Source organism: Antennarius striatus, chromosome 6, assembly GCF_040054535.1.
Source record: "Antennarius striatus isolate MH-2024 chromosome 6, ASM4005453v1, whole genome shotgun sequence".
Lineage (NCBI taxonomy): Eukaryota > Metazoa > Chordata > Actinopteri > Lophiiformes > Antennariidae > Antennarius > Antennarius striatus.
Genome location: NC_090781.1, coordinates 6,240,527 through 6,268,170, shown reverse-complemented (window position 1 = coordinate 6,268,170; position 27,644 = coordinate 6,240,527). Strand labels below are relative to the sequence as shown.

General features: G+C 40.1%; 1 protein-coding gene across 2 annotated transcripts in view; it reads left to right on the top strand.

Moving 5' to 3' along the window:
- The window catches only part of dock10 (dedicator of cytokinesis 10), a 48,357-nt gene extending 20,939 nt beyond the window's left edge, over positions 1 to 27,418 (top strand). Inside the window, exons 12-57 of one of the 2 annotated variants that reach the window (XM_068318326.1) lie at positions 131 to 379; positions 504 to 626; positions 1,147 to 1,229; positions 1,321 to 1,443; positions 1,546 to 1,625; positions 1,719 to 1,906; positions 2,057 to 2,122; positions 2,238 to 2,330; positions 2,448 to 2,571; positions 2,656 to 2,777; positions 2,939 to 3,022; positions 3,738 to 3,830; positions 4,017 to 4,135; positions 4,429 to 4,498; positions 7,678 to 7,791; positions 7,972 to 8,043; positions 8,148 to 8,294; positions 8,548 to 8,631; positions 10,719 to 10,815; positions 10,951 to 10,983; positions 11,176 to 11,354; positions 11,790 to 11,906; positions 12,500 to 12,617; positions 12,704 to 12,825; positions 13,434 to 13,548; positions 14,243 to 14,309; positions 14,642 to 14,689; positions 17,432 to 17,533; positions 17,954 to 18,066; positions 18,150 to 18,265; positions 18,739 to 18,876; positions 18,957 to 19,139; positions 19,222 to 19,332; positions 19,448 to 19,663; positions 19,768 to 19,825; positions 20,419 to 20,520; positions 21,454 to 21,560; positions 21,664 to 21,786; positions 22,004 to 22,117; positions 23,219 to 23,365; positions 23,695 to 23,905; positions 24,072 to 24,262; positions 24,337 to 24,437; positions 25,849 to 25,987; positions 26,180 to 26,255; positions 26,405 to 27,418. In XM_068318326.1, the coding sequence (XP_068174427.1) occupies positions 131 to 379; positions 504 to 626; positions 1,147 to 1,229; positions 1,321 to 1,443; positions 1,546 to 1,625; positions 1,719 to 1,906; positions 2,057 to 2,122; positions 2,238 to 2,330; positions 2,448 to 2,571; positions 2,656 to 2,777; positions 2,939 to 3,022; positions 3,738 to 3,830; positions 4,017 to 4,135; positions 4,429 to 4,498; positions 7,678 to 7,791; positions 7,972 to 8,043; positions 8,148 to 8,294; positions 8,548 to 8,631; positions 10,719 to 10,815; positions 10,951 to 10,983; positions 11,176 to 11,354; positions 11,790 to 11,906; positions 12,500 to 12,617; positions 12,704 to 12,825; positions 13,434 to 13,548; positions 14,243 to 14,309; positions 14,642 to 14,689; positions 17,432 to 17,533; positions 17,954 to 18,066; positions 18,150 to 18,265; positions 18,739 to 18,876; positions 18,957 to 19,139; positions 19,222 to 19,332; positions 19,448 to 19,663; positions 19,768 to 19,825; positions 20,419 to 20,520; positions 21,454 to 21,560; positions 21,664 to 21,786; positions 22,004 to 22,117; positions 23,219 to 23,365; positions 23,695 to 23,905; positions 24,072 to 24,262; positions 24,337 to 24,437; positions 25,849 to 25,987; positions 26,180 to 26,255; positions 26,405 to 26,463 (5,337 nt within the window). In that variant the 3' untranslated portion in view covers positions 26,464 to 27,418. The remainder of the gene's footprint in view (positions 1 to 130; positions 380 to 503; positions 627 to 1,146; positions 1,230 to 1,320; positions 1,444 to 1,545; positions 1,626 to 1,718; positions 1,907 to 2,056; positions 2,123 to 2,237; positions 2,331 to 2,447; positions 2,572 to 2,655; positions 2,778 to 2,938; positions 3,023 to 3,737; positions 3,831 to 4,016; positions 4,136 to 4,428; positions 4,499 to 7,677; positions 7,792 to 7,971; positions 8,044 to 8,147; positions 8,295 to 8,547; positions 8,632 to 10,718; positions 10,816 to 10,950; positions 10,984 to 11,175; positions 11,355 to 11,789; positions 11,907 to 12,499; positions 12,618 to 12,703; positions 12,826 to 13,433; positions 13,549 to 14,242; positions 14,310 to 14,641; positions 14,690 to 17,431; positions 17,534 to 17,953; positions 18,067 to 18,149; positions 18,266 to 18,738; positions 18,877 to 18,956; positions 19,140 to 19,221; positions 19,333 to 19,447; positions 19,664 to 19,767; positions 19,826 to 20,418; positions 20,521 to 21,453; positions 21,561 to 21,663; positions 21,787 to 22,003; positions 22,118 to 23,218; positions 23,366 to 23,694; positions 23,906 to 24,071; positions 24,263 to 24,336; positions 24,438 to 25,848; positions 25,988 to 26,179; positions 26,256 to 26,404) is intronic. The other variant, XM_068318327.1, reaches the window with a different exon arrangement.
- Positions 27,419 to 27,644: the final 226 nt, after the last annotated feature.

The following is a 27,644-nucleotide window of genomic DNA, read 5'->3' as shown; positions in this document are numbered from 1 at the left end:
TTATGTATCATGCAACACAAACTACCCAAGAAAAGAGAGTTGTATGTTTTCAAATCCTCTGATTTTATCTACAAAACAACTGCTTCTTTTGAAAATAAAGACACTGACAAAGCTGAATCTGCTCCATTAGATCGAACCCTTCTTTGTTTCCTTGGCACTGATGGACGTACGAGAGGGGAGAAAGGTCTCTGCGGACTTTCACGTAGACCTCAACCATGAGGCAGTGCGTCAGATGCTCGGCGGCTCCTTCAGCGGGACAGGTGGATCTGGATCAGGCACTGGCATTCAGGAGAATGACCTGTGCTCTCCTGCTGAGAAGAAACCAGGAGATTGTTACCTCAGCTTGGACATGAATCACTGGCTACGTTTCCCCAAACAGGTACAAGGATGTCACTCCTACAGCATGTTTTACAAATCAGTGAGAGTTAAAAATACTTCACCCCGTCCTGTTTTCTGGAATTAATGTGTGGTGTTACTCGAAAATGCATTTTCTCTGTGACCAGGCCATTTTCTCTGTGACCAACCCCCACACGGACATAGTGATGGTGGCAAGAGTGGAAAAGGTGCTGATGGGAAATATTGCTTGTGGAACAGAACCTTATATTAAAAATACAGACTCCAGTAAGGTCAGCACTTCTCTTTCCTCCAGTCATTCTCTCTCAAATTGTTTGACTGTTTTTCTTGTCTTTGACCAATGACATAGAGCCAAATGTTTTACATCTTCATAAGTCTAGCAGCAAGCTTCGAAAAACATCTTGTAAAACATTCTGTTATGGATTGTGTTATAAGGGAAATGGTTTCATCTTTACAACTTAATGGATGACATTTACAAGAGGATTTTCCTCTATGGTCAAAGTTTATCTTCATTATCGGATGCCAGTCCAGGCGGATAGTTTAGAAATTGTGTTTTTCCGAAATCCTATCCAACATATTTCCTGGCTGTCCGGCTGGCACTGCTCCATGTGGTCCCTGTCTAAATTGCTAAGTGAATCCCTAGACATTCAGCCAGCTGCCAGTATTAAACAAACTCAGACTTAGCACGTCGCTCTATCATGATGATTTGTGGCTGATCACGTCCTATTGCAATTGAATATACTGTTGAGTCTTTCTAATGTCCTTTTGGCTGTCTGCCTTTTTGTCTTGCAGACTGTCCAGAAGATTTTGAAATCCAATAAACAGTTCTGCAGTAAACTGGGGAAGTACCGTATGCCGTTTGCTTGGTCTGTCAGGTCAGTGCTCCTGGTTAGACGCTCAATAAATGTCTTTATATGTATCCACCATATTCTCCTCACAGATTGATCCTACTTTTATCTGCCTTAGGCCAGTGTTTAAAGACAACCACGGGGCACTGGACAGAGAGTCTCGTTTCTCACCTCTCTTCAAACAAGAAAGCAACAAGATTTCCACAGATGACCTGATTAAGCTTGTATCTGAGTACAGAAGGTGAGGCTTCTCTTAGGCTTTATCTAAAAAGTAGCACTCGAAGGCTTCTCCAAAAATGTTCAATCTTTTCTGGCAACATTTCATTGACATTTTTCTGTGTAGGGCTGAAAAGACTAGCAAACTCCAAACCATTCCTGGAGCACTTGACATTGCAATTGACTATGTTCCATTGGAGCATCCCAGTAAGTCCATTTTTTCTCCACATTTCCAAACTGTTTCTATATAGCCATGTTCTCTCTATGGAGTTCACATGCTTCCTCTTTGGTGCTTTTTAGACTGTGTTACATCCTCCTGTGTCCCTGTGAAGCCCTTTGAAGAGCTGAGCAAACACCAGCCTACTATTGAGGTGGAGGAGTTTGTCCAGGACACCACCAAGTTCACACAGCCACACCGTGTCTATAAAAACCACATCTATGTCTATCCTAAGCACCTCAAATATGACAGCCAGAAGAGCTTTGCCAAGGTATGTCATAGTCATTCAACCGTGAAAACACAGCTCGAGAGGAGCATGAGCTTAAGTTACCTGGTGTTTTCTTAATACTTCATACTTTCACTGTTGACTTTTTTAGTATGCAACCAATCATTAATGCTACAATGGTCCTCTTGTTCGCAGGCTCGTAACATCGCAGTCTATGTGGAGTTCCGTAGCTCGGATGATGAAGTTGCCAAACCTTTAAAGGTAGAAAGGCATTCATTTAGTTTTATTTGACTTTCCATTTAAACTATGTCTCTCATTAAAAATCAGCTGAGTATGATTTATTTTGTCCTTGTTTTTTTCTATTGCTGTTTTCTAGTGCATCTATGGCAAGCCAGGAGGTCCAGTCTTCACCACAGCAGCATGTTCCATAGTCCTGCATCACTCTCAGAACCCCGACTTCTACGATGAGGTAAAGGATTAAATGGGTGAATGAGAACCTGAATTGATTATATATGGATGACTCATCAACCTGCTGCAATCATCACTGCTTGCAATATAACATCAATACCTGCTATTACATCTACAGGCAAAGATTGAGCTTCCTACCCAACTTCATGAGAAGCACCACCTTCTTTTCTCCTTTTACCATGTGACCTGTGACATCAATGCCAAGACAAATGCCAAGCGGAAAGAATCCCTGGAAACTGCAGGTAAGTGAGTCTGCCTGTGCCGTTTTGTCAAATTTATCCCAGAGATGGATAATCATTCAACATAGTCCTTTTTTGTGTTTTTAGTGGGATATTCTTGGTTGCCTCTCCTCAAAGAAGGCCGCCTTTTATCACAGGAGTTCAACATCCCTGTCTCCTGTAACCTGCCACCTGGATACCTGGCTATCAAGGAAGCCAGCAACACCAAGGTGGAAAGGGGAAAGGGAAGGGAAATGAAAGATTATTATGGATTCAAAAACTATAATTATAAAATGTTGAATGTGTGAAGAAAGATATTACCCATGTGATATTTGATGTTTGAAAGGAATAAGATTTAGTTTGTGATCTCCTCACCCTATCCATTTCACAGAATGGAGCAGATGTGAAATGGGTCGATGGAGGAAAAGCTATCTTCAAAGTATCTACCAACGTCGTCTCAACAGTGTACACTCAGGTAGGACCATCATCTGGGGTCTTGTAATCTCTGCTTGGTTTTTTTTCTTCCTGCAAAATTTTTTCCTGCAAAATTGTGCAATTAAGGTAAGTTCTGCAGTGAATACTGGTATAGATGAAGACCCAACATGTGTGGAACATACATGGCTGTGTGGATTTCAACATGGACTGTAAACCCAGCCTTAAAGCCTTGACCTAAAAGCTAAAAGAAATCTAAAAGAAAGTTTTAGAACTTTATTAAATTGGCCATTTTGAGCTTCCTTTACGTGTTTCTTCAGCAGTCTGGAAATAAAAGAGGCCTGATTACCTTTTCCACTAGATGTTTGACTGGAGCAGCTTGATCAGGAGAAACAGATGTTACATTACGTGGCTGAAGAGGAAAAGAATGGAATAAAGAATAATAACATGACAAAGCACTAAAGAGAAAACACAGGCCTTGGGTGGTTTTCAGAAATATTGATGCTTCTTTTCAGTGAAGACGGGAACAAAACTAACCTCTAGTAGCATCGGCATTCTTAAAAACTTGTCGCAAAAAACTGGATGGTTATCTCATGCTGTTTTTTTTTTTTTCTTGAATTGCTTTAGACAAGGCTAATTGTTTGAAGGTGGTGATGTCCATGAATCTACGTTTAACCAGTTGGAAAAAGTAGACCAGTCAGTCATTCCTTTGGCAGCTGTTAACTGCTGATTTTCATAGACCTCTCTCTCCTTGCCAGGACCCCCACGTGAACCGATACTTCCAGCAGTGCCAGAAGAGAGAGCTGGACCTCTCTCTACCTCCTACCCCTAACTTCCTCAACTGCTTGAAGGTCAGGAAACACCTTATATTCCCTCAGTTATCATTTATAGAAAAAGCTAAATCTGGACTTTTAAACCCTGAAATATGTCTTATCAGTGCACATAGCATAGTTCATTATTCTTTATTTTTTTAATCTATTTTCACATTTCTCTATGTCCTCCTAAACCTCCTGTATCTTTTTGGCGCACTTCTCCAGGGTCTTCTCAGTATGGAGAGAATCCCAGTGATTATTCGATTTCTGCCCGTGCTCTTTAACCAGCTGTTCAAGGTTCTGACTCAGAATGACAACGATGAGGTCACCACTGCCACCACCAGGTAAGATAAGATAAGATAAGATAAGATATTCCTTTATTAGCCCCACAGTATGGAAATTATCTGAGAACTCTTCAGCGAATGGATTTACTTCAGGTCAGACGCTCAGTGAATGTCGTAAAGCAACTTCATTAGGACAGCCTTTTAAAACATCATTGATTTGGTTTACTAGTGTTTTCCAGATTTGATGGATTATTCCAGCATCATTAAAGTTATTTTGGTTTCAGTCAAAGCAACAAAGGAGATGTTGTTTTCCATTATTTAATTATTTAAACTAATTTTCGTCCTGTTTTCAGAGTGCTGGTGCACATTGTTGCAAAGTTCCACGACGAAAATCTCGATCACTACCTGCACTCTTACATAAAGGTATTACATGGGAGTAATATGTGTGTGTGTGTGTGTGTGTGTGTGTGTGTGTGTGTGTGTGTGTGTGTGTGTGTGTGCGTGTGTGCGCGCGCATGGGTGTGTGTAGTGTGTTTGATGTAATCCTTGCAATTGACTCTGCATGTTATCAGTTTTTATTCTCAATGCGATCAGTGGAACGTCTGCATGAGCTATTAAATAGCTATGGAAAAAAGAAAAAGGGGATTTACGTGCTTGTGCGTATGCATGTTTGTGTGTGTGTGTGTGTGTGCGCGTGTGTGTATGTGTGTGTGTGTGTGTGTGTGTGTGTGTGTGTGTGTGTGTGTGTGTGTGTGTGTGTATGGATGTTTGTGTATGTGTGAGTCAGCAGAGCACAGTGCACACAGAGAGGTAGGGAAGAAAATAACGACAGGTTGAGATGAAGGTGTGAAAGGTCAGTGTGAGAATCAGAGAGTAGACATGGTGACGGAAAACTGTGGTGCATGAAGGAGTAGTCAGAGATGAATGAGGTAAAAAGACAGGAAGCACAGGTTACCATGGTAACATGATGTATGTGGTTCAGTAGTACCCAATTTAAATTGATAAGAGTTTAGGTACAACGACAACAGGTGGGGGTTAAATTTGGAGGAATTCTATGTTGTTTAAACAATAAATCAATTAAATAAAATTACAAATTATTTAATTAATTTTAAAGATTTGATACTTTTCTCTTTTCTGTATCATTAAGTATAGTAATGTCTTTGGTTTTGGATGGTTAGTGATGTTTAAAGATGTTAGATTTAGGTGTAGAAAATTGCTTAATGTTTTTCCCCAAATGTCATTTGACAACAAGTTATGGGTTTTTTTGCCCCTTAATTTGCAGATTTTTCTTGAGAAATTTAGTGGTCATTATCCAGTAACAGCAAAATATTGTGTAACAATATTATTAGATGTGCTTTTGTTCAACTTTCAAAATATTCTGTTTACTATTAAACAAAGAAAATCTTTAATCTCTCACCTTATGAGCTAGAATTAAATCTGGGTTGTACCCTGCTTCTCACCTTTCACCAGCTGGGATTGGCTCCAGCAGATGCTCATGTTCTCTTAATAGTCAATCACTTGCAAGCTGTCAAAGTCTAAATATGCTCTCTGTCTGCCATTGTCCAGCTGTCATCATCATATTGTGAACATGTCAGATTGTAAATTTGATCCTTATACATCCTTATGTAGCCTATCCTTTTATAGCTGTACTCCAAGCAGCTCATATCATTCTGAAAAGCACCCATGGCTTCTTCTCCTGCATCCCGGCTTCAAACATTGACAAATCTTTTAGCATACCACTGTCCAGCCACCTGACTGCATCCAGGGTAAGAGATGCCAGAACCAGATGATGTGGCTGTAATCAAAGCAAGAAATCTACCCGAGGAGACAGCAGTCCTCATCAACGACCACACAGACTGGTTCTGTCACTCCAACCATACCGTCATCCCTACAGCATAACATCTCAGTGAGCCATCCTGATGTCCTCCAAGTCACCATGAAGTAACAAAGATACCAGTCTGACATATTGATTCCTGGCACCACACATTCAAAAATGTGTCAGCCTTGGATTCCTTAACCCACAACAAAGATAAAAGAAGAGAGAAAAAAAGTAAAAAAGGGAACAAGTAAAAAAGACCCCAAACAATTCATTCTTGACTCCACACATTCAAAAATGTAAGATACTCTACAGGGCAACCCTGCATGACAACTCCAAAAATCCTCTCAAAATTCAGTGTTAAAGGCATGAATCTGTTCATCCCATCTCCAGAGCTCAGAGACATGTCAAGCATAAACTTTTCCCCACCTCACTCCATGACCAAAAGCCACTGCAGCAGGTGGAGTTGTCCATTTGCAACTTAATGGAGAAGTTTGTAATTTCCAAAGCTCATCCAGCCGCTAAATTTCCTGACTATCAGCCCATGGGTCCCTTCACTGGACCAGGAGCATGTGTTAGCGCTCTGATCCCTCTTGTCACTTGTCCTCCACAAACAGGCTTTATTATATAAGCAATCATATCAGGATAGCTTTCCACCAATTCTATTTCAGTGATATTTTCTTTAGTTACGGTTAGAGAAACACCGTCTGGGGAATACCCCGCCTGTTGCCCACGGCAAGCTGGGAGAGGCTCCAGCAACACCTGTTATCTGCAAGGCCGAACAGCAGCTAAAGACAAGACGATTGCGGTCATTGTCACATGAAGCCAAACAACCACTCACTCTCACAATCACATCTTTGGACAATTTGCTGTGATCAATTAATCAAAGCTGCATATTTTTTGAGGTGGAAGGAAGTTGAAGAACCCGGAGAGAACCAACGCGGACATGGAGAGAACATACAAACCCCGCACAGAAGGGAGTCAAACCCGAACCCTTCTTGCCGTGAGCCACCTGATCTTTTGGAGTAATATAGGAAAAAGTCAAACAAAAAACTTGTTCACTCGAAGTTTGAATTTGATTCTTGTCTCTATAGCTCTTAGACCCAAATTATAGTTATGGAGCTTACAGTTTCACCGTGATGATGATAAAGTAACAAAATAACCAAATCTTTTCTGAAGTTATGAAGTAGCAAAACCTCAGCCTGACTTTTAAGTGGCACAATGCACGACTGAATAAAACGTGAACTGGATGGAGGCTTTCTTCTGCATGTTGGCTAATGGCTGCAGACATATACACACCTCTATGTCAACTCCTTTGTTCCCCTACAACACATGCATCCACCTACTTAATGTCATGCATAATGTGCATCTACTGAAATGAAAGCATCCTTTACTGTTAGAAATCTCAAGACTATACAGTGTTTCACAGTAGATCTGAATTTTAATTAGCGTCTCATCAATGTTTCCTGATTGAAATGAAGGTCAGCAAAAATTAAGCTGGAAAACTATAGCTCTGCACATGCTCTGTTTATCATGAACACTCTCAACTATGTTGGGCTGAAGAACCTCATTAGCCATTTATCCAATCACAACCTGTCACATTGTTCTGATAGCCAAACATTTGCAGGCCATCAAAATTTAAATAAACCCAGACACCTGGGGCCTCCAACCAAATGTTCCCTGTCAGAAATCCTCCCTTACTGGTGTCCTTCTTGCTCAGCACCAGACTTAAGTTATCTGTGCTTTCTAACTCTGTTATTTCCTGTCCCTTCTTTCCACCATGCAGTATGTGTTCAAGTCAGAGGCTCACGGGTTCAGGACTGTTCATGAAGAGCTGGCGAAGGGGATGACCTTTGACCTGAAGAGCAATGAGCAGACAGCAGTCAGGAATGCCTTGAAGGTTTATCCCCCTCCTTAGACTTAAACATGAGAATGTTTATTATGAAATAGTGTTTGCAATTTTTCACTAATGTGGTAACACCTCTAAGGTCTCAGAGTAAAATAAATCAGTGTAATAATAAATAATATTGAAAATAGTGCAACAAATGTAGCACCTTTTTCTGTCAACTCGTGATTTCAGTTCTCCTGGTTCTTCTTTGAGCTGATTGTCAAATCCATGGCTCAACACTTAGTTGAATCTGACAAGCTAAAGGTAAGTTAGACAACCCTATTTTATCCTTCTCTTCCTTTGCATTTACATAAGCTGAGCTGGGACACAGCGCATAATTGTTTTACACCAAATATTTGTCATTCAAGCTTCCTAGACCCCAGCGTTTCCCCTCATCCTACCTGAGTCGTCTCGAAGCTTTGGTGGAGACGGTGTCCGAACACATCTTCTGGAAAAACAAAGACCTGGCAGAAGAGACACGCAGTGCCAACTTAGCTGTGGCATCTTTTGTCAAGGTGGGAGCAAAGTGTCTTGTATTATAAGTTAAATTGTTGTTTAAATGTAGGACCCAGTAAAATCTGCATGATTCTATCACAAACATATTTTTAAGCATACACCATATTGTTCTAGGAATGGATCATTGCAAATTGTATAGAGTCTTGTAAATTGTTTCCTTGTGAAATTCCTGCTGATTCTACCATCTATGTTAAATGATCTGTCTCCATTTTAGCTTGCTGGTTGTGATCTCTGGTCTCTGTCTCTTTGCAGCGTTGTTTTACTCTCTTGGACAGAGGCTTCTCGTTCAAGCTGATTAGCAATTACATAAACATGATCACCGCTACTGACAGCAAGGTAAAAGTAACCCTTCTCAAAACTGGGAAACAGTATAGATGTTACAAAATGTGAACTGGCACAAATGTTGGACGCCAAATGTCGACTTTGAAAGACTGGTTGCAAATGTATTTGTTGATAGGGAGCTCTGGAAGGCTGTAACAGAATTATGGGGGAGTAGAGCAAGTAGAGAAGGGACAGAGTTGTTGATGGAAGGACTATTGGGAAATGCAGGATAAAGCAGGCTTATGAACCAGATGATGAACCTGAGGCACCGGAAAGCACAGATTTAAAGCGGATTCAGACGTCCAATCAAAGAGATGAAACTTGAACTTGCTGGGCTTGCGCTAGCCATTCGCCACTTCGCCATTGGTGAAGTAAATTCCATATGGCTACAAGGTTTTTGGCTTTTGTAGCCACAGTGGCATTCTTATTTTTAGGAAAGTCTAAAACTTACAACTTTTTTGGACCCGCGAAAATCCCCGAGCAATAACATAAGAAAACAAAAGCATGCTGCTATTTCCGCATGCCGACGGAAATAGCTGAAGTGACCCGTACGCTCCTGATCATTAAATATGCACTTGGGTCATGACCTCCTCTAGCCCAATAAAAAAAAAAACCAGTATTCTTTTTTTATAAGCTAAACACGCGAATTGGTGTACGACAATGCGAGGATGCTTGATTGAAAGAAAAAGAGAATAGAGTGTTTTATAGTAGATTTTTTGTTAAAATTCTAATTGAACAACAAATGGTGAGTGCTGAGAGGGGGGAGGAGTGGTGACAGACAGATCAGAAGGTAAATGAAAGATGTTATCAATCCTTTTTTGTAGTCTTAAACTTTTGATCTCTATGAGCGGCAGGAATAACCAGCGATGTATGTAAATGTGTATTCACCTAAATGTGTATTTGCTATTTTATATGCCTTTTTAAATTGAAATAAAAAATCATATTATCGAATAAAAAAACAAAAAAACCTAACTATGGCACACCAATAGTGTTGTCTAAGTCAAAGTTAAAATGTCTTCTAGTCCAAGTAAAACTTACAGTAAACATTGAGTAATATTTTGCATGACTGTATCTTCACATAGTGAATGCAAGTTTTCAATTATTGAATCTCACATTTATACCTGAATAAAGTAGGATAGAGATAAAGATAGTTAAACTTGAACTGTTGACTTTAGTGTATTCTTGTAGCTAAACTGAACAGAAGATTTTGCCCTCAGAATGCAGGAAAACAACCCCATTTTCTAAAAAAATTTCCCGTGGGGGGCTCCCCGGACCCCCCTGTGGGGGGATTTCTCCCCCACACACAGCGTGGTTTTACACCCCCCAACAATTGAAAACTTGCATTCACTATGTGAAGATACAATCATTCAAAATATTACTCAATGTTTACTTGTAAGTTTTACTTAGACTAGAAGACATTTTAACTTTGACTTAGACACTTTGATTTTTATTAAATCTGATTCTTGGTATTATTCAATGTTTACTTGTAAATTTTACTTGCTATTATAGCAAGCCGCTGTCTTGGACACAGAATGTGGCTTTTTGTGGCTTACTCAATTCTTTTACACTGAGCCACAGTGGCTTAGTCATACTACCTCCTAGTGCAAGCCCAGAACTTGGGCAATGTATCAGCAATACTTTCAGAAAGTGAATTATCTATGAAGAAGTTTGTTGAGTGGATGATGGGTCGTAGGTGTGCAGGGTGGTTAACAACTGAAAAGAAAGAGCAAATCCATGAGGTGTTGTGCATATCAGACTGTTTGATGCCAGCTAGAACTTGAGTCAGTCACAACACTTGAAGCTTAAAGCTGCATTGAACAGAAAGAGGAGTTGCCTGTTATCAGGATGGGTGCTTAACCTCGGGCCCCAAACCTCAGAATTCCTGCTGCCTTTCTAAAGCCCCCCGAAAAAAGTGGGAGAACTCTTGGATGACGTCCAAGGATTCCCACAACAAATAATACCGCACAATACCACACTGCTGTCTGCTACAGTTGCACACAGAGAGAGAGAACAAAGAATGAATGGGGGGGGGGGATTGAATAAAGTCAGTCACTAGATACACTTATCATTTTAAGTCAGCAACATTTTTGTGTGTTTGATAGGTCTTGTGTGAGCTGAAATTTGAATTCTTGAGAGAGGTGTGTAACCATGAACACTACATCCCTCTGAGTTTGCCCCTGACCTCTGCTCGGATTATAGGTAAGAGCCAGATTAATTCCCCGAATTCAGGGTTCATGCACAAACCGTCACACCTTGAGCTGCACTCACTCTCATGTCTATTAACCCTGTGTTTCTCTCATGCACTTCCTGTCTTTCTCTGTTTGTCTGTGTCAGATCATGCATCCCCAGAGCCACAAAGTAGTCATGGTAATTATTTCCACTGATTCCTCCTGAATGGTTTGTGTTTGTGTGTGTGCATCCTACACTGACATGATGATAATGAAATTCATGGAAACCCTTGACATCATTTGCTCACTGTATCTAGATGGATTGATGAACTATCCCACATTATGTCCACATCAACTGGCTTCCGAAAAGAAATTATTATTTTTTTTGCAGCATCTGTACCCGAATACAACTTGACTGGAGAGTTCTGCAGGAAGCACTTTTTGACTGGCCTGTTGCTACGGGAACTGGGGCTGGCCCTTCAGGATGAACAAGACCTCAGACACTTAGCCTTGTCCACCCTGAAGACTCTAATGGCCAAACACTCTCTTGATGCACGCTATGCAACCAAGGTAGCCAGAGAAAACATTTTTACAACAGTGAAAAAGTATGGATGATAAGTCATGGGCTTACAGTATAAATCCTTCTGTGACTTAGAGATGATGTCTTAATGGTTTGGGGTAGTGTACAGATCAGAGCAAGTCCAAAACACAACCAAATACAGTCAATGGCTGAACAAAGGCGATGCATTTGGATTAAGGTGGTCAAAAACAAATGTGTACTGAAGTTAAATACAGGAGTCATCCTTAATTAAAGTCCACATGCACAATGTCATGAATGTTTTGTAAATAAATTAAAATGTGTTAGCCTAACCAATGACAAGCGATGTGGGCCATCATCTGATGCATATAAAATTAATTATGTAGTGATAAATCCTCCAAGGACACATCATAACTTATTTGCAGTTCTATTAAATGTTTTGTCCCTTTTATTTGCTTCCTTTCCAGGAGAAACAGGCAAAAATTGCATCTCTCTACCTGCCGCTGTACGGCCTGATCCTGGACAACATGCCTCGATTTTTTCTCAGGGATCTCTTCCCCATCTACTTCACTTCAAGTGACCAAGTAAGAGTCCAGATAAATACACAATGGTCTTTTCAATGAGGAGGGGGTACAGTATATATGAATTTCTTGCATGCACCCCATCCATAATTCCATCAGTCTTTTTCCAGAGCATAGCTGAAAATGTCTCGTATTTTCTTTCCCCCAATCTTTTCCACACACAAATATCATCATTTTTATTTTTCCCAGTTTTAATGGTAAAACATGGAATTTAGTATGATTCTGCATGGGCTTATTTCTGGCTGCCAGTCTAAATCTCATATACTTAATGTGCTTCAAACTTCTTTTTCTGCAGTAGGGACTTATTTTTATTGTTAGGTTCAATCTGTGAACAAGATTATTGTCAGATGAGGGCTCCCACAGAAAAGTACGGCAAAGTGATTGTTGATTATGTTTACCTTCATTGTGAAATAAATAGAAATAAATCCGTCCAGTTAACATCTTAGAATCTGTGACCGGAGTTCCCTGCCCTCCTGGTTTCTGTTCTAAACTTATATCTGAAATATTGGAAATGCTTTCAGACTATTATTCTGTCTTATAAAATCATGAAACTTTCCTTCATCCATTTGATAAAGTTCTATCTGCCCACCTGCCAGGGCTCAAGAGACGACCTCAGTGTGGGAGGGGGAGTGGCTGGAGGAATGATCTCTGTTACCCGCCATGGAAATTCAGTCGATGCCTCCTTTTCCAAAGAAGTACTGAACTCCATCACAGGTAGCTGTGTGTGATGCGCTTGTGTGTGGCTAAAAATAATTTTTCACCCGAGGACAATGATGCTTAGCCCCCCTCCCCCTTTCCAGCTTTCTCATCCTTGGCAGTTGGGACAGGGAACCAGGCCGACTCTCGAGGTTCCCTGATCAGCGTGGACTCCAACCCTAGTAACAGTGACAGGAACAGTGAGAAGATGGACGGTTGTGAGAAGGTGAGAAAAGAGAAGAGATTAAGCAGCAACTTTTTGTGTTATGACATATCCAATACAGTACAGTAGCATCTTGAAATACGAGTAACGCGACATGCGAGTTTTTTGAGATACGTGCCTTCGCTCTGTCTATATTTTTGTATGAGATACTGGTGGAAATCTGAGATATGAGTCGTGCTTTGGGACACCACTGCTAGATGGTGTACAGGACAACATCAGCTGCGGTCTTATTCTTTCCCACATGTTATTTGTGGAGTAAAGACGTTGCTTGTAAAGACCTGAGCCCCTCAAGACGTATATAATGTATATATATATACACTGTATGTATATACACAGTATGTATATACAGTATATATACAGTATATATATACACAGTATATATATACAGTATATATATACATTATATATATACACACATACATATATATATCATATGTCTCTCTCTCTCTCTCTCTCTCCCCCTCTCTCTGGTGTACATGTAGACATGGGTCACTCACACTAATGTCACAGCGGTTTTCGTCCTGTCCAGTTTCCTCAAATCCACATTAAAATGAATTCTTCTACAAACATTGTATCATTGACTGTGTTCCTCTCCACACGTTTCTCCTCAGTTTGCTCGGCCACAATCCCTCATAGGTTACGGTTCTCGCTGTGACAAGCTGGACCAGGCAGAGACCCGCAGTCTCCTCATGTGCTTTCTGCATATCATGAAAACCATATCTGAGGGTAGGAAATTACAATTACACAATCATGCACAAAATTATATGCTGATGCCATCTAATCCAGACTGTGACTTGTAAAGGTTTTTTGTACTCTGCTATGTTTATACTACACGTGAACTATTTTGACAATAGCCGTGTTTTTGTTGTTAAAATATTTTAACATATTATATGATGACTATTAGTTAAATGTACATTCAATGTAATAACTAATTAACACTGAGATCTTTAAGATCACTGAAATTTTGCAAAAAAGATTGCATTTAAAATTGGAAAATAAAGTCTTGGAAAGTCTTGGAAAGTCTTGGAAAAGTCTTGGAAAATAAACTTTGAAATTTGTTTAAAAATTTATTTCAAGTGATTTAATTGTAAAACCCTTCATAATAAATTTCTAAAAATATTCTTTGGAGGGTGTATGGACACACAATTTTAACAAATTAATATATAGTAAGTTTTTATTGCAGTGTGTTGCTGTGACACATTTCAGGTGCGGGAAAACATTTCAAGAACAGGCAAGGCATTAATATATTAAATTTGACTGCGCCTTTTCTAGATTTGTACCGTAGAAACATGGAACAATTTATGTATATACAAGGTTTTTGGAAAAAAACAACTTTTAAAAATGTGTCTCCAACTCTGAACTTCACACGAATTTTGTAGAATGGCCAATGTACATAAATTCTGTTCTTACCTGTTCACAGATGTGCTGGTGTCCTACTGGCACAGAGCCATTCACCAGGAGATCTCTGACTTTTTTAACATTTTAGAGTAAGTGATCTTTTTCCTTCAATGCAGAGAACCTCAATTTTATGTTGACTATTTCTAATCTGGACAGAGGGGAAAAAAACATGTGACAGGAATGGGAATGGGAAAATGAGAGAAGAAAAAGGGGATGAATGGAGCCATAAGTGAATGGATAAAAATGAGAGCGCATATATAGAAATAAATGGTCTGTAATCCCAGTGAGTTTAAGCAGATAGGGTATCCACTGAATAACTCAGCTGATGAACCATTTCCTGTTTGTCCTGTTTCACTTATCATATGTTAACTCATGAACCAGTTTAAAGCAAACAAACCAAGTTCTTTTTGCAAATTTTCAGGCTTTGTCTTCAGCACTTCAGGTTCCTGGGAAAACGCCACATAGCCAGGTGAGTCTGTTCTTCTTCAGGCTCCCGGAGATTTCAACCTGTTCACATGCATTTATTGTAACTCTGCAGATATGGAAACAGTTTATTAACGCAACACACGTGCTGCATTCAAAGGTTGTAATATTCCCCCATCCACTGCTCCATAATTCATAGAATGATGTGCACGCATGACTGCACACATATGTAAATGCAGTCAGACAGCGACCTATATGCAAACACAAATAAATGAATGGGGCACAGTTGTGCAGAAATACTAATATGTGCTCTGTGTGCGAGGGCATGCCAGGGATGAGCTTCAAGAGGGGACTAGGTAAAGGAGTGTGGGCAGGGGTGGGTTGGGGGGGTGAAACTCTTAGATCTTGTGGTTGAATGAAAAGCATTGCTGGATATTGGGATATTGTACTGTTGTAGTTGGCAAGCACAGGATGGGGGTTGTTATCCTGCATGTGTGCACTCTTTCTGGAGCTAAGCCATTGGCACCGCTTGACTCCTCCATCTTCTGGTTCCTCCCAGCTAATTAAATTAGCTCTCTTTTTCCTTTCAGCAGTAAGATGCTGAGATGTAAGCCAACAAAAGGCGGGAGAGCACCATGATTTACTGTGTGTGGAGGCTTTACAGAGTAAAGATAGCTGGAAGCTTTGCTAGCGCTCTCAGATGAGCCTGTCTGGGTCTGCTAGCTACTTAACATTCGTCTGTAATACCAGGCCATGGGGGATTCACAGTCTTACGCTTGTTTCAGGCTCAGTGTATCTCTCTGTTATCTCTTTCATGCCTGGCTGAGTCAGTCGGTAATGATTTATTCAAGCGTTGCGTAGCCAACAAACCAGGAAGACCGCTAACTGGGCTGCTAGCCTGTCAAGTAATCCAGTTGTTAAAGCCCCATAAAATTGGTTCTAAATATTAAATAGTTTGTCAAACCATGATAAAAGAATACTTTAGTGAAAGGAATCTATTCTGTTTCATCAGGAAAATGTGAAAGTGGTCGGATTTCCAACATAAATGAAGGTGATCGGTTATTAGTCAGCTGTTAGCAAATCCTCACATGCATGTGTGTGTTCAGATTAGATAAGACCAAAAGGAAGATAAAAAATCTGTACAGTGACATACTGAACTGTTTGCCAGGGGACTTTGTGGTCTTTGTTCCGGGTGATAGGTTTGCCACTAACGGCCAAGGCCTGAAAGTTGTTTCTTCAGGGTCTTCTTTGGATCTTCTTTGTGATCAAAAAGATTACTTAAGTTTATTTTACACTCATAAATTTACTAGACAAATAAGTATTACTCAAAATCACTGTACTACAGGTGTCACTGTTCTTTCTCTTAAATCAGTATCTGAGCATTTGTTTTGGAATTGATTTCACTTACAATATGACCATAAAAACTTCAAAATAAGTTGTTGTTGCAGTTATTTGCCCCTTAAAAAACATTACACACATTTTCCAAATCTATGAGTGGCTGTTGTAGTGGTGTAATAATATCAATCAACCAGCTTTTATTTGTAGAGCGCTTAATCTCATCAGCAGACATTTCAAAGTGCTTTAACAGACAGAGAAACCTAATGGAACCCCCCAGAGCAAGCTTAAGCAACTGTGGCACGGAAAAACTCCTTCATTGAGAGAGAAACTCCGGGCAGGACCCAGACTCTGGAGGGCGGTCATCCACCTTGGGTTGGGTGGGAAAGGAAATTTAATTGAGATATGATAGTGGAATCAGTGGGCATCAACCAGGAACACTGTGGAACAGAAACAACCTGTGAGAGGGAAATAAATGAAATTAGCATTCATTAAGGAGATGGCATAACTGGAAATCTTTTGTGTGCTGGCGCATCTCCACAATGTAAATCAATTGATAAACACTCACACCCACACACTCACACACACACACACACACACTCACACACACACACACTCACACACACACACACACACACACACACACACACACACACACACACACACACACACACACACACACACACACACACACACACACACACACACACACACACACACACACACACACACACAGGCATTTGTATTGTGTCTGCCACATGTGACCTTGCTTTTGTCTGTCGACTCATTGCATGCCTCATGCCCCCTCCCTCTGTGCATGCTACAGCTTTAAACGGATTGTCAGTGATGCTGCCTAAATTTGTGCTCTTTCTTTTGGCTGTTCAAAGTAATGTTTAATTTGTATATATTGGTAAATCATTTCCCTGATCAAGCTTCTTAAATTATTATGAGGATATAACACAGTTGTTGAAATCCATTTATCCAACTGATTTGCTCTGCAGCTTAAGTGTCTCTTGGTTTCATCACACTAAAATGTTATAATCTCCTCACTGCCTGTATCACACCAATGCTGACAGAAACCCTCCACTAACACTGTAAAGACTTAACACAAAAATCACACAATGTGATACTAATAATAAACCAAAAACTTTGATTCTGCTGCCACTAACCTTTCTATCCAACTGCAGCCACTCCTAACATGTCAAGGTCTCACTGGATCTCCTACATGTGTTTAGCATGTTGTGTTGCAGGAATGTGACGCAGTCACTTCAAAATGTCAATAAAAAAATTAATAAACACATAAATATATAAAAACCTACACATAGATCAGTATGTATTGATTGCAACCATGTACATGCAACCATCAGCTTGCCAAACGGAATATAACTGATTATAATAATTGCCTCAACCAAATCAACTAATGTTAGCTTTGGTATGATTGGCTTGTGAACAGGAAGCTAGCGGCGGCAGTAAAGCTGGCCCAGTCCACCCAGGCCAATGGCACCCTGAAGGGCCCTAACCAGTCCTCTCAACCCTCCAGCCTCTTCCCACAATGGTAATCACCCTTCACCATTAAAACACCTCACCTTCATAACAAGCTACCAAGTCTTTGGTTACTGAATTTGCTCTTGATGTTTGCGATGTCTAGGGATTGGCTCAAACTGCACATATTTAGTAGTCAGAAAATAGCCATATACTGTATTTTCATACAGGGGCAACCCGCAACACCCCGTGGGTTTAGGATCATTTCCCTGGATGTGTAGCATCATCCTCGCTGTGATCACTGTGTTTCTGTGCGATACACTATGACTGTGTACGCAGCATGCATCTCCTCATACCTGCAGTGTTATGTGTGATTAGTAAGCTGCCTATGTGTTGAGACTCCTGATAGGTAAACAGGTTAACAAGTATTAAATAATGCAGCATGCAAGCCCAGAGGCTAATGCAAGCTGCTGATTCCTGCTGTCGCCTCCAGGATGGCGTCGTCTGGAGGGGAAGGTCACCGACATGCTCGCTCCCAAACCATGCCCATCATCAGAGGCAAGAATGCACTCACTAACCCCAAGCTGCTGCAGATGATGGAGACAGGTAAACACACAAACATATATACGAACTGAACGAGATAAATATAAATGTTGCTGAGATTTATTCATCTTTGATTTTGTTTCCAGATGGAAATATTCCGGATGGCGACACCCTCAGTCCTACAGATATCGAGGCGAACTTGTCCACTGAGGTGGCACTCACTGTACTGGATGTACTGGAGCTCTTTGTTCACCATCACAAGGTCTCAAGTCTTTTCTGTATTTACCAACCTCATACTACATTCACTTTGAGTGTCATCTGTATATTTCATTACTCTGATATGTGTGGTCCCTAATATTATTTTATAGTTCCTTGCTATCCGTGTATCTGTGCTTTGAGCTCAGTTTTGCACATTTAAAATTAATTATAAATGCAAGGTATTTTTGTAAATATGGCTTAATATCTTCATTTGGGAAAAGTGTGTCACACAAAACTTTTATTCCATACTGCCCACCCTCTCAAATATATATATTTAAATATATATATATGCTTTTTAAAAGGTAAAAAATGTTCACCATCATTCCATGGTTTAAATTAAGTACAATACAAATTTTATCAAAATTCAGTTGTCATTGTACAAAGCGCTTCCAGTTTATTAGCAATGTATTGATTCTCTACTACCACCTAGTGGTTAACAACTGTACTCTCTTATTTTGTTCCTACAAATCGATACAGAAGCAGCTGCTGATGGATGATGGACAAAATGCATTGATGAAGAAGGTGCTGGACACCTACTTGCTCTTCTTTCAGATCAACCAATCAACTGCCACTCTGCGGCACATCTTCGCTGCACTCAGGCTCTTTGTACAAAAGGTGACGCAAATCTTATGCTTGCAGTTTGGGACTCTCACTGTTTCCTGTATGTACAGTGACATCTGAATCTCTTTCTACAGTTCCCCAGTGCATTCTTCCAGGGTAAAGCAGACCTGTGTGGCTGTCTGTGCTATGAAATCCTCAAGTGCTGTAACCATCGTTCCAGCTCCACCCAGACAGAAGCGGCTGCTCTGCTGTATTTTGTCATGAGAAAAAACTTTGAGTTCACCAAGGGCAAATCTATAGTCCGCTCACATCTGCAGGTCAGTGAGACAAAATGTGGACGCATATAGTATTTTGTAGTTGGTAACATTTTCTCACCCCATACTCGTCTTTCCTCATCAGGTTATCAAGGCAGTGAGCCAGCTGATAGCAGATGCTGGCATTGGAGGCTCAAGATTCCAGCAGTCCCTGGCAATCATCAATAACTTTGCCAATGGAGATTCACCACTGAAGGCAAACCAGGCTATAGAAATGCCACTGTGTTTCCTATATGATGTATTTTATTCTATTTCACTATTATTATTATTCACTATTTCAGTGATTGAAATGTTTTTGTTTTTTTCTACAGAACACTCCTTTTCCAGCTGAGGTAAAGGATTTGACCAAGCGGATCAGAACGGTTCTTATGGCCACAGCACAAATGAAGGAACACGAGAAGGATCCAGAGATGCTGGTGGATCTTCAGTATAGTCTGGCCAACTCCTATGCCAGCACTCCCGAACTTCGACGCACGTGGCTGGAGAGCATGGCGAAGGTTCATGTCCGCAACGGCGATCTCTCAGAGGTCAGAAATGTTACACTTTTCACCTCAAAAACTTCACAACACCTCACGGTTCTGGGAACTGGAGCTATTTAGGTATGTCTTATCTGTATCTGTACTTTCCACAGGCTGCCATGTGCTATATCCATATATCAGCCCTGATTGCTGAATCGCTGAAAAGGAGAGGTTCGTATGGGCCTGCAGCATCCAGGAACTACTTTTTGTAGCATGGTTTATGTATTAATGCACATGCCCAAATGTTTTGTGCATGTGAGAGCTATGAGAGTGTGTGCAACCTTGCAGACATGGTAACATATGAGTAGAAAATCTGAGCACAGCTTATTTTTTTTAAATCTGGAAACTTCCCTATATCTATCTGTCTTGAAGGGGGTGTTGAATGAATGTGATCACACTGGTGATCAGTGTCTTGGTATGATGAAGATTTATCAGGAATTAAACTGGGTGGTATAGATCTGTGTTTGCATCCGATTGCCAGTCCTGTCTACAGCCTTTCGCAGACTAAGGGACTCATGTCTGCACGCTGTGCTGTGCTTCTCCTTCCTTTATCAACAGTGTTTTTTGTGCGTGCTTCCTCATTTCACTGCAGCATGTGTCTCATTTACTGCGCATGTCTGACTTCTTCTTACATGCACTATCCACACTAAGCTAATAGCTAGCCTAGCATGCCAACAGCTCAGCTTTTTTTGTCAACCTTGTCCTTGAGTATAAGGCAAAAGCAAGTGTAAAACGCCTCCTCCTCCTCCGCTCCTACAAAACAGGCTACTGGAGAGCTGACAAGGCCAGGATGTCCAGCGTGTCCCCTGAAGAAAGTCCTGTCTTTAACTGTAGCTCCTTACTAACTACCTCCAGAGATCAAGACAGTGAGTGTGTGCGCCTGGGGCCTGCTGGGAATGGGAGTGGGAGGTCAAAACACAGCAATGGAAAGATGAGGAGCTGTGGGATGGAGTGGGTGTACAGGACAATGGCATTTCAACTGCTTCCAACAGGTGGACATGAATTTGATGGAAGGAATTTTGATTTCAGCTTTTAACAAGGCAGTCAGAGACTGCAACATCCCGTGACACCCCTGCATTGAAAATTTTACCCTGACCTACTTTTACAATGTTCGCAGCAATGAAATCTATATTGTACTATCGAGAATGACATTGACCCAGAGGCACATTTTTGGGCCTCTGGCTTCCTGAAAATGTTGCTTTTTGTTTTGTGATTAAATCTCATCAGGTTTCTGAGATATGTACCGAAAAAGGTATAAAAGTGAAAATCTGACCTTGACCTAGTTTTTCAAGGTCAAGGTTATGATCTAATTTTCTTCCCCTTGCCCCCCTGATTATAACGCTTTTAGTTTAGTCTTTCTATCTTGTGCAAAAAATGTACAAAAGTTGTAATTTGACCTTGACCTAGTTTTCTCAATGTCAAGGTCATCATCATTTTTATCCCCTTTGTCGCCCCAGTAATGTACCTTTTTTTCATCTTTCTATCTGCAACGGTTGTGAAAATATTTTGTCGATGGACAGAAGGATGAACACACACACACTGACAATTACAAAACATCACCGCTTCGCTGAATGTAAAAACTCATGGATCAGATTTTCTGCTCAGTGTAGACAAATGTTTTGTCAGGTTTGCACTTTTTATTCCAATTGTTTGAGCCTGATTCAGTCTACTGGATAGGATGTCCTGTGTCACCAGGGTTTGGAATGAAGCACGCTGACATTTGTTGGAAGTTTTCATATGATTTTTACACAAATAGTTTTATTTCTAATGATGTTTTTTTCTCCTCTCTAAAACCTCAGCGTCGTTCTCTATGGGCTGGGCTGCATTTATGTGCATCAGCCCTAATGTCAAAGAGGAGGGTGCCATGAAGGAAGACGCTGGTACACAAGACACACCCTACACAGAGGTCAGCACTCTTTCTGCTCTATAACCACTGTTACCAGACAAGATGAGCTTTCTGCAGTGTCTCTTATGTGTCCATGGGGTGTTTCTTTGCTCTGATGTGTTAGGACACACTGGTGGAGCAGCTGGAGCTGTGTGTGGACTACCTGTGGAAATCAGAGAGACACGAGCTCATCGCCGACATCAACAAACCCGTCATCGCTGTCTTTGAAAAGAGGAGGGACTTTAAGGTACAGTAATTTTTAACCTGCCTGGTTTTTTGATTGTCCATCATGAATTTATTTCACCTGTACCATGCGACTGTGTGTGTGTGTGTGTGTGTGTGTGTGTGTGTGTGTGTGTGTGTGTGTGTGTGTGTGTGTTATGTGTGTGTGTGTGTGTGTGTGTGTGTGTGTGTGTGTGTGTGTGTGTGTGTGTGTGTGTGTGTGTGTGTGTGTACGTCGACAGAGGCTGTCGGAGCTGTACTATGACATCCATCGCTCCTATCTCAAGGTGACTGAGGTGGTGAACTCAGAAAAGCGGCTGTTTGGCCGCTACTATCGTGTAGCTTTTTATGGACAGGTGAGTACACTTCTCACTCATAAGGGCGCTTATGTTGAAAACTCTACGTTGGCCTCTCAATCTATAGCCCAAGAGCAACCAAAAATGTACTGCAATGTTCAAGTCATCATTTCTGCAAGAGGAATTTGCTGTTCAATTATTCCAGTGTAGTTTTTAATGCTTAGTGTCTTGAACCATGGAAGCAGACATCAAGGCCAGGATCTCAAATCCTCTTGAAAAAACAAAAGTAACATTTCAAATCTTAATATCACTTGGGGTGTGTGGCAGGTTTTTTTCCCATCATTTGGAATAACTTTTTGGAATCCCTGACCCTATCTGTGGCCACTGTCTTGATTTATAGTCTCTTTAAAGCTCTTATCACAGTTTCCTAATTGAAAATGAACAGATAATAGTTTTATAAAAGGATTTCAGAGTGACAAAACAATGGAGTTTAAAAGGCTTAATTTTTAACCTCCACGGGGAGGAGAATACCCCAACGCCCCACCAGTGACACATACAGATGAAAGGATATGAAGAACAGATTTATCTTTACTAAGGCAGCATCCTTAATTTCTCTGTCTGCTCTTTTCTTCCTTTTTGAAATTATATTCTTGATCAAGATTGCGGTAAGTTTTGTATGTCTTTGAATTTCCCATTGTCTTCAGAGTTAACCACCTTTACCTCTCTTCTCCTTCTACCACTATTAACATCTGCTGCTCTTACCCTTTGAAAGGTTTGTGTCAAGCTTGCTGCGATCCATTTGACTTCCCGTAATCTCCAATAATGAAGTTATTGCCTCTCTAAATATTAAGAAAAGCTGTCGTAAAAACAGAGCAGGAAGATGGGACTTAATAAAAGTCATTCACCTTTGACATTTTGACTTCCACTCTGCTTTGAAAATGACCACCGACCTCTCCCATATTCAACCTGATGCTGGAAAAGGTGTTGTTCTAACATGTGTTATGGTTATGAGAATCCGCTAGGGGGCATATAAACGCAGACTGACGTGCATCAAGACAACAAAAGCAACATCAGCTCAACATCACCCATGCATTGCACTCAGACACCAGGGGACCAAACAGCATTCTTAATTCATGTTTGCATCTGTCTGTGTTGTGGTAGGGTTTCTTTGAGGAGGAGGAGAGCAAAGAGTTTATCTACAAAGAGCCAAAACTTACAGGGCTGTCAGAAATCTCACAGAGATTACTCAAACTCTACTCAGACAAGTTTGGAGCTGATAACGTCAAGATGATCCAGGACTCCAATAAGGTGATTGGATTAGAGAAATTTACACAAAAAAGATCTGGAGATGCACAATCCATGATCCACACATTTGCCACATTCTACAAGTATGTTGTGTATGTACTAATAAAAGATATTATACTTATAAATTTTCTCATTCATAATGTCTATGTTTGAATTTAAAAGTAATGTTTGTGATTGGAAAACAAATTTGTGAACTGTGGAGTATTTGAGGATCATGTTTTATGCATTTACATTTAAAACCTAATTTTTAGTATAGTTTAGCCTACATTATGGCAGTACACATAAACTCAGATAATATTCACTGTCTCTTGCTTAACACCTTTCAAAAATAGGTAAATCCAAAAGACCTGGACCCCAAGTTTGCCTACATTCAAGTGACGTATGTTCTGCCATACTTTGATGAGAAAGAACAGCAAGACAAACGAACGGATTTTGAGAGACATCACAACATCAACCGCTTCGTGTTTGAGACGCCGTTTACTCTGTCGGGGAAGAAGCATGGAGACGTGGAGGAGCAGTGCAAGAGACGCACAATATTGACCAGTAAGTGTCTGAGTTTCTATTCACACATCAATCAAATTTTAATTGTATAGCACTTAATCACAATCAGCAGATTTTTCAAAGCGCTTTAACGGACAGAGAAACCCAACAGGACGTTTGTAGGACGCTGAAAGGTTGCACCCTGTCTAACGAGTTCTTATTTCTTCAGCGAGCTCCAGCTTCCCCTACCTCAAAAAGCGTATCCAGGTGGTGGAGCAGCAGAGCACAGAAATGAACCCCATTGAAGTGGCCATTGATGAGATGTCACGTAAAGTCTCTGAGCTCAACCAGCTCTGCAGCATGGAGGAGGTGGACATGATCCGGCTGCAGCTGAAGCTGCAGGGCAGCGTCAGTGTCAAGGTGGAGTTTTTTTCCAAAATACACTTTTGTAGGCGAATTTGGATGGATTGTTTTATTTGCTGATCTCCCTACAGGTGAATGCAGGGCCAATGGCGTACGCAAGGGCATTTTTAGAGGAGAAGAATGCCAAGAAATACCCAGACAACCAGGTCAAATTGCTGAAGGAGATCTTCAGGTAAGATTATACAAATTCAGCGTAAATTCAGTGTTAAGTGTTGTTGGTATTTGCCCCATTAATACTCAATATTTGCATAAAGGTTTAAATCACCACTCAACCGATCACATTTCTTTCAACATATACTTTTGAAGCATGTCTTAGAGCCACATACACAGTATTTTACAAGTGAATAAACTAAAATTGTTGTAAATGTAATAAATGCATTTGATGTTTGAGTAAAAAATGGATTATTTCTATTTAATAAATCTAAATCTATTATTTGTTTATATTTAACTTTCACATGAAATTAATTTAAATGACTAGAAATACTGTATGTAATATTGCAGCTTCAATTGTAACAAAACATAGAAATACTCTAATTTCCCAGATCTTCTGGATGGCCTTTTCCCCCAGTGGAGTGAAAAAACAGATTTTTTTTAAAAAGTAATAAAAGTGCAGTGATTGCGTGTTTGATTTTTTAACAATAAAAAATCAGAACACACTTTTTTCCTGATTGTGATTGTTGTGTTAATTTCTTATTAAAAAAACAAACAAAGGATGGCTCCATTCTGTATTTCTAGTTTCAAATAAAATATATTCTCCTTCTTATCATTTCCCACTTCTGATAACACATTTCCACCATTTTCATAGACACTCTTTGACAAAATTGGTAATGAATTGGTAATAACCTTTCAAAGGCGGATCACAGTGTCTCCTAATTATGACCAACTTGACATTTTGCTTCTGTGAAATACACTCGATGGAAAGCGCTTGTTACATATTTTAACGATATTTTACCAAGCAACTGGCTCATAGTGCCAATCAACTTTAATTTAGAACCACTGTCTTTAAATTCAACGCAGTCCCCATTCAGATCTCGTTTGCAGTAGCATGACTGTTTCAGAGCCAGTTTAGTTTGGCACAAAATGGCGCTTTTAAGGAGAAACTAATTTCTTCTATAAGTAACTGAATCATTTTTAAGCTACTGTCTTTCAACAATCACACCCTAACACTGTGTGATTTTACATTTTTTGTTCATTTACAACTCAATAAACACATAGAAACAGGAGCGCCAAAGACGCAGATGTACAGAAGAAAAAGGGGAAGCAGGTGCGCTTCAAATATTCCCGCTGGAGCAACTTCGGTACAGTCAATGGTTCCGCTCCACTGCTACCAAAATAAACGCACCATATGCAATATCAACTTAAAAAAAGATAGTATTAATTTCTTGAATTTCATTTAACATGTTTATTTCTATTGAACCATAGTATTTAAAAATGCAATAATAAACTTTAACTCACTATTAAAGGCTGATTAGAAAACACGTTTATTGTATGGACGACAATTCTTACAAGAGCTCATGAAAGCTTAGGTTCAATGTAAGATTCTTAACTTTAATAAATAGAACACCTCTATTGTCCTCCTGCAGGCAGTTTGCTGAAGCCTGTGGACAGGCTTTGGATGTGAATGAGCGTCTGATCAAGGAGGACCAGCTTGAGTATCAAGAGGAGATGAGAGCCCACTACCGGGACATGCTGACTGAGCTGTCTGGCATCATGAATGAACAGGTCTCAATATGCACTGGCCAATCAGGGTCCAGACCTTTGTCATTACGGCACTGTTGTCATTCAGTTGCATGGCGCAATGCTCATCCTTTTCCTTTTGTACTGTTTTATGATGCATTTTGCAACGTTCATTGGCATGGCTTCTGCTTTTTCTTTTCCTCTCTACCATATGTTGAACTTTTTCTCTCATTGCAGTTACTTAGAAGTGTTCTTGCTGCCAGTGCCTCATCTCTCTCTAACAGCTCTCTACTGTCTTCTCTTTCTAAGGCTGGTATGTCATGTCATCAATTTCCCTCATGAATGGCATCGTGCTACGGTGATACTTTGTTTTCCCAGCCAGTCCCAGGGTCAAAACCTGACACCTACATCCCTTTGAGATTTCCTGTTCCAATGGATTTTTTTATGCTTTCTCTTGTCCAGATCCCCCACACAAGGCAGCCTGGAGTGGAACGGCACAACGCCTACTGAATATCCAATAGACTCCTAAGAGCTTCTTTGTGCCAGGATTTTTAATTTTTTTATGATAAATGGGTTGAGAATGCCAGTGTGGACATCAGACGGACTCTTTCTGTTGTTTCTGACTGGAGTTGTTTCTGACTCCAGGGAAATTTAGGCCAGGGGAACTTTGAGGGGAATGTAGAGAAAACAAAGGGTAAAGTGTGTAGAACGTGGTTGTGACAGTCTGTAGTATTGTCATTGATAACGTTGACTATCTACAGTAGAGGCCAGGCTGCTGGACTGTTAGCTACTGTTTGTTTTGGTTTTGAGAATTGGTCCATGTGTCATATGGATTTTCCTGCCCTATCAACTGATTTATCTGCTAACATACTGACAGACATACTCACTGACAAATACTGAGTATTTGTTCATGCACACATCCACACAGTCACAAAACATGCTCCTTCTCAGTCCCTTTACACAACAGAGACCATACTGATTTTTTAGGTGCATTCAGCTGTATGTGGAATATACAGCTTTCTGGTGCATTTTTATGACAGTTAAATTTTTTTCCTCTATAGAATTTTATTTGACATCAAACTATGTCAATAGATCTCATAAGGTGACTAATGTGAAAAATGAATTGGGTTACACATCCAGGAGTTCAGAAACTGAAGAGCTGAGCACAGCTCCTGTTACTGTTTGAATGTAGACCAGCTCCACATGTGCTCTGGAAATATCAGTTTGCCGATTTTCAAATGGAAACAAAAAAAAAGTTTTGTAACATTTTTATGAAATTGCATTGTTATTGTTATTATTTCATGTAATGCTTTGAATTGTAAATAAGAAGTATTAATATTTAAAATGTTTGAAATGTCTTCTTTTATATATATATATAAAATATATGATATATATATAAATATTTGTTTAGCTGGATTTAAAAAAAAAAAAGAACAAAAACTAAAGATTTATGTATAACATTTAAATAAAATTTTATCTCCAAACTTCATTTTCTTTATGGTTTTTTCATCCTATCATGATGTTGGTGTGATTACAGTCGCACTTTTCTTTCTTTTGGATCATATCCTCTCTCATTATACAGTAGCTCATTCTCTCTGTGTTGATCACATGAGCCCAGATAGCCAATCATGTTGAATGAAGTAACATGAATATCATGCATTGGTTTCAGTTTTACACAGCAGCCTCTCAATTCTTGTTGTTT